This window comes from Nicotiana sylvestris, chromosome 10, assembly GCF_000393655.2.
Source record: "Nicotiana sylvestris chromosome 10, ASM39365v2, whole genome shotgun sequence".
NCBI lineage: Eukaryota > Viridiplantae > Streptophyta > Magnoliopsida > Solanales > Solanaceae > Nicotiana > Nicotiana sylvestris.
In genome coordinates this window covers 66,973,286-66,979,606 of record NC_091066.1, presented here as the reverse complement: position 1 = coordinate 66,979,606, position 6,321 = coordinate 66,973,286, and the positions used below count along the sequence as shown (strand labels likewise).

At 36.9% G+C, this 6,321-nt stretch overlaps 1 protein-coding gene across 1 annotated transcript; it reads left to right on the top strand.

Annotated features, from left to right (window-relative positions):
* Nucleotides 1-518: 518 nt before the first annotated feature.
* On the top strand, nucleotides 519-5,469 carry LOC104218853 (uncharacterized). Its single transcript, XM_009769438.2, has 2 exons — nucleotides 519-2,106; nucleotides 5,151-5,469. The coding sequence occupies exons 1-2, from the start codon at nucleotides 718-720 to the stop codon at nucleotides 5,199-5,201; spliced, it is 1,440 nt and encodes a 479-aa protein (XP_009767740.1). The 5' UTR covers nucleotides 519-717; the 3' UTR covers nucleotides 5,202-5,469.
* Nucleotides 5,470-6,321: the final 852 nt, after the last annotated feature.

Below are 6,321 nucleotides of genomic sequence, written 5' to 3'. Positions count from 1 at the left end.
AAAATACGCCTAGATATTTAATGAAGATTGACCTAAGAATGGCGTATGATATGGTAAAATGGGAGTTTATTGAAGAAATTTTAAAGGGTTATGGCTTTACGCCAAAGTTTATTCAGCCGATCATGGCATGTGTAACAACAACAAAGTTTTCAGTAAAGGTTAGTGGGGAGGGGTATGGATATTTTGAGGGGAAGAGGGGTTTAAGAGGGGATCCAATATCCCCATTTCTCTTTGTTACGGTGATGGAATATCTATATTAGGTAGCAAAATCTCTAACAAAAAAGTAATTATTATCTCCTTTTAATATATATGTGATCGTGTTGATTACGCACACAACTTTCACATTTTCATGATTATAAAAGCAATTATAAAAAGTAATGTATATAGAGACACTTTTGGATTTTAAAACTTATAAAATAAAATAAATAAAGAAATGAAAAGAAAAGGCAAAAAAGACAAAAATAATAGTACTAGTAAAGTATCCTGTTGAAAGAAATGTACTCCATCTCTTTATTGGGGAAAAAGGGAGGTGCCAGCCAATCGCAGACACACTACTTCTGCGCCTAATGCCCATACAGTATACACTTCAAAACCATAAACTCTTTATTTTATTTTTTTCAATTTAACACTCTTCATTTTTTTCAATTCCACCAGATCATGCCTCAGCACCAATCTTATTAATTCTTGAAAAAGTTTTTCTCCATTTGATAATCTTCAATGGCTGAGTCTAATTCTGAAAATTACCCTTCACTCCCCTCCAATTACGTCTCCATAGCCCAACTCCAAGAACGATGGCTCAAGGAGAAACAAAGAAAACAACAAGAACAGGAAAAACAAGAAAAGAAAAACCCACAAAATCCAGTTCTTCAAAATCATCAAAAACATAAAAATCTGCAAAATCGTGAAAATCACAGTGGAAAAGGTTGGCGTGAGGTGGATTTGATTGCTAAAGAACCTAAGTCAAAGGCGGTCAAAATCACTGCTCCTGTGGTTGAAGAAAGTATTGATGGAGGATCAAGGGAAAAATTTAAGAAGAAAACGAAAAAGGGCTATTTTCGAAATGGGAAACCTAGGGTTGAAAGAGATGAAACAAATAATATGGCTAAAGTTTCAACCTCTGATGTGGCCAAGGAAGAAATCAGTATAGTAGAGAGCGTCGAAAATGGTGGAAAAGAATTATCTAAGGTTAAATATCAGCACAATGGAAAATATAAGGAGGTCAAAGAAGTGGCTACTCTTTGCGTGGTGGAGGAGGTAGGAGAAAACAAGGTAGATAAGGAACATGAGAAGAAAAAGGGCTATTTTAGGACAAGGAAACCTAGGATTGAAAGAGATGGAACGGGAAATGTGGCTAAAGATTCAACTATTAATGTGGCCAAGGAAGCAATCTTGACAGTGGATAATGTGGAAAATGGTGGAAGAGAATTATTTAAGGGTAAATATCAGTATAATGGAAAATATAAGGAGATCAAAGAAGTGGCTACTGTTTGCATGGTGGTGGAGGTAGGAGAAAACAAGGTAGATAAGGAACATGAGAAGAAAAAGGGCTATTTTAGAAAAAGGGAACCTAGGGTTGAAACAGATGGAAAAGGAGATACGGCTAAAGTTTCAAGAATGAATGTGGTCAAGGAAGAAATCATGACAGTGGATAGTGAGAAAATTGGTGGAAGAGAATTATCTAAGGGTAAATATAAGTGGAATGGTGAGTATAAGGAATTTAAAGAAGTAGCTACTGTTTGTATGGTGGAGGTGGTATGTGAAAACAAGGTAGATAAGAAACACGAGAAGGAGGAAGAGCTTTTAGTTGATGTGAAAGAAAGAAGTAATGAGAACGTAAGAGTGAGAGGTGGCGCATTTCATGGATATGTTGATAATAGGAGAGATGTACCCTTGATAGATAAGATTGAGAAAGATGTTAGGAATTTGTCATTGAGTGATAGGAGGAGGTATGGTGGCCACAGGAGGCCGAGTGTCGGGGTGTATAGTGGTGACAAGTGGAGATATGGGACTACTTCCAGAAGGTATGAACTGCGAAAAATGTTGAAAAATGTGTGGGTTAAAAAGGGGGAGTCTTCAAATGGTAGTGTTGCTGAGACTGAAACTCAGGTAGCTAATTATGCTGCTTTTTTTTTTCTTTCTGATAAGTCGTCACATTAAATGTGTTTGTGTTCTTTTTGTTATTAGTGAATGTGTTTCTAGTGATCCTCTGTTAAGCTGTAAGAATGAATGCCAAGAACAAAATAGAAAGAAAAGTAGGAAGTAGGAAGCCAGAAATAAAGGTATTGTTGTTTCCTTCCGTTTATAAGGAGCTTTGCACTAAAACTACTCAAGAATATGGAAGAGGAGGACTACTGCATACTACTCTTTAAAAATTTCATCAGGCTGCATAATATGACATGTAAAGTCATATTTAGTTTTCATCATAGGATTTTTTCCAGGATATGTGAGTTGATAGAAAGGCTTATATTAAGACCCATAATGTAGAATGATTTAAGAGGATTAAATTGTCAAACTAGTTTAAATTAAGGTATGTTGTCTTTGCCTGATAATGAAATACTACAGTTGAGGAATCTATTCTCCCTGTTCGTGTTGTTCTGCCTACTCCAAAACTGTTTTAGGAATAATCAAATTAGGTATGTTCTATTTTTGCAAGATTACTGGAGTGTAAAATTTGCAGTTGATTTAGTAGTAGGAACTAGGAACATATGTGGCACATACTAAATGGTGGACACAAGATTCACATCTAAGGCAAAAGTAAACATGCTATATTGATACTAAAATCTGAAGCCTGGTTGTTTGTTGGTAGATCACAGTTTGAAGTTGAACTTAAATTACTTGTTGTCCTACTCAACAACCAGCTTTGTTGATCTTTTTGATTGCTACATTCTTTTCCTTAAGTATGACCCTTTTGATTGCTATTCCTTATTGCTAAGGGGTGTTAAGAGTTTATTTTTTGTTTTTGGGGGTTGGGGGGGGGGGGGGTTTCTTGGGACAAGTATTCTGTCTCGTAGTAAAAGGCTGCTTAAATTGATATGATGGTCAACCATGTGGTAATGCTGTTTGTGCTGCCATTTGGTGGAACAACACCATTTTTGTCACAGACGAGTGATAAATTATCCACATAGAAAAACCTTTTCAAAACAATTTTCCACATAGAGATGGGATAAGCCATATCTATCAATTAATTCTTAGCCTCAAGCTTTGGTAGAGGCCCCCAAACGTCATCAGCCCTGATTACTAAATGTATCCTTATATCTTTATTTACTCCACAATTACGTTGGGTGAAGGAACAATTTCAATTTTTTTGCAATGTCAATGAGGTAGAGCTCTTTTAGTCCTCAAATGTCGATTCAGTTGTACCTCCGCCAGTGTTTAAAGTTGCCTGTCATTGCTGTCAAGATGTCTCGTACGATTTCTGTAGCACTGACATTTATAGTTGCTGAGCTCATAGCTTTTTAGCTCTTTATGTCAATGTACCTCATAAGGAGGACGCAATAGAAAATGTGCTCCCCAGTCCACAAGAGAGAGAGAGAGAGATGAAATACACTTTAGGATTTGATGTTGGTACTGGCACAATCTTTAGATTTGGACAGTAATGTACTCAGCTTCTTGGCCCTTCTGGGGTTCCTTTTGATGGGCCTTACGTTTTTCTCCTCCTTATGATGGACGATGAAAAAAAACAAAAGATAAAATTTCCATATTTTCAGAGTCTAAGGAGTTCAAAGGTTCCATTGGATGCTTTAATAAAAGAAGTCTTCATATGCATATGGAAGATGCTTAATTGTATGAGTAAGTGGGTTTAATCAACTGAACAGTGTGATCCAAAACTTCTAGATTGTGACTCAGTGCAAAATGGCATTCAGTTTGAGTGACAACACTTGGAGTCTGATAATCAGGGGCCAATTTATGTAGGGGAGGGGGTAATGTGGAAGTTTAGTAGAAAATAAAAGGCAACTACTAGATTTTCTCGAGGGGGTATCTCTATGAACTTATAATATTTTGAAGTGTAAACGTTTAATTTTGAAAATAGGGGCTTGTATTCCCCATGGCGGGCGCTCCTAATTTGCCAGTGTTTGGGGGCTTTGACAGATTATTATTCCTGTTGTTATTTCTCTGATTATATTTAGAGACAGGTCGTGTTGGGTTGATATCTGCTTGCTTATAGGTTATGTTTGACCCTCATTATAGAATCAACACTAAGTGGCTTCTTTTAGTTCAAACTAATGAACGGGCCTGGAGAATCATACAGGAAAAGATGATACAGAATTTGCAATATTCTCCTTTTGTCCAAATAAAGTATATATTCTTTTTGATAACCGTGGTGTCCGGGCCAGCTTGCACGCACCTTGATTAATTCCACGGGATACCTGTCATCTCCCACCAGCAATAGGTACCAGAGAGTCCACTATCAAATAAACTATACTTATGATAAAGATAAGCAAAAGAACTGATGGTATGATTATTACCTCTATTATTTTCCTTATCCCTTATAAGTTATATCTCATATTGTTGATCGGGATTAGCATGTCCGGTGGAAAGAAAGGATGCAGCAGGTTTATCCTCTAATTTAAGGCCTATATATTGGTACTTATTCCTTAGAATTTTCGACAGAAAACAGATGACACTAATCATGATTAAGAATAGACTCTGAAATGTGAGTGTTGTGCTTCATATGCTTGTTCACAGCATTTGCTTAGTCGTCAAAAATCCTTGGAGACGGTATTGAGACGGTCAGGCAAATGAGATCTAATCTCAGGTCTATAGTATATGTAATTGGTACTTATGTTTTCTCATGTTTTGAGTCAGATGTACTAATTACATATACATTATTTCGTCAACTTTTCTCTTTTCTTTCCTACCCTTGCATTTTGGTGGCATATCTGTGAGAAAACTAGGGAAAATTTAACATTACTTCATCACATACAATGTGACAACTTGCTAGTGCCTTCATGCATGAAACGGTAGCCTACATTGAAGCATCATGAGATGTTTTATTACCTGCCAATGCAGAGAATGGATATTGTGTTAGCTTAATCTCAGCTACTTTGTGATCATGCCGGATAAGCTGAGCATGGCTGTAATTCCTCCTTGCTTTTATTTTTGAATATTTCCCTTCTGCTTTACTGAAAGTGTTGCTTTCATATGTTAAGGTTGATTTTTCAAGCCAAAGCACAAGTCAGAGTCAGCTGTGCTCTCAGTGAATCAAGTCAAGTTTCTTTATAGAAGCGTCTTCTTATTCATTGCTTTCACCAAATCAACTTCATTCTTACTGGGAATACAAGCAACTTTACATGTAAATTTGCCAGCAGTTGTTTCTCCTAGTCCTCGTTCTTGTATGTAAGTCCTAGTATTTCCCCTCCCCCTCGATCCTCTTGTGGCTTCATATTAAACTGAATGAAAATGATGTCAAATCTAGAATCATGGACTATGCATTTTACGGAAACATAGTACTCTTGCCAATTCCGCGTATCAGTGGCAACCTCTTTTGGACATTTTTTTGGGTACTTGTGGTGACTTAATTCGTTATTTGTGGCCAGTGATATCACAATGAAAACTAACTTCTTGAGGAGACTTTTGGGGGTCGAATATAAGTTTTGGGGAAAGGACTACTTTTTCACTATTTGCAACTGATTTTAGTTGCCAAAAAAAAGTTCATGGGTGACATCCTATGTGAATCCATATCGACAACAAAACATAGGAGAGATGCGGGTTATATAAGTAAACAAGTTTTAGACCCTAATGATGCGATTTAAAGTTGTGCGAGCCTAGGTCCCCCAAAGTGGACAATATCATTAGTGGGTTAGATGGTTACATATGGTATCAAGGTCACTCCGCTTGCAATCTTAAATGATGATGGGGGCAAACTTCAGCAAGGACCATGAGCCCCCAAGGGGGTGTAGAGAAAACACGAGAGAGATTTCATGTATATAAATAATTAAGTCTTAGATCTTAATAATGCTTTTTAAAGTCGGGCAGATTCAAAGATGACCATATCACTGATGGATAGTCTGATTTGTTACACTATCTCTTGCGGTGACTAGATTTCAGAGCCTCTAAAGGTAGTACCCTTGCCAATGTCCGCGTAATAGTGGCAACCCCTTTTAACATTTTTTTTGGGTATTTCTTGTGGCGACTTTATTCATTATTTGTGGCAACTTATGTCACTGAAATTTAACTTTTTGGCGGCGACTTTTTGGGGGTCAAATAAGTTTTAGGAAAAGGACTACTTGTTCACTATTTGTGACAGATTTTAGTTGCCAAAAAAGTCGGTTTGTGACACCTTAGGCGAATCTGATATCAATAAAACACGGGATAAATGCT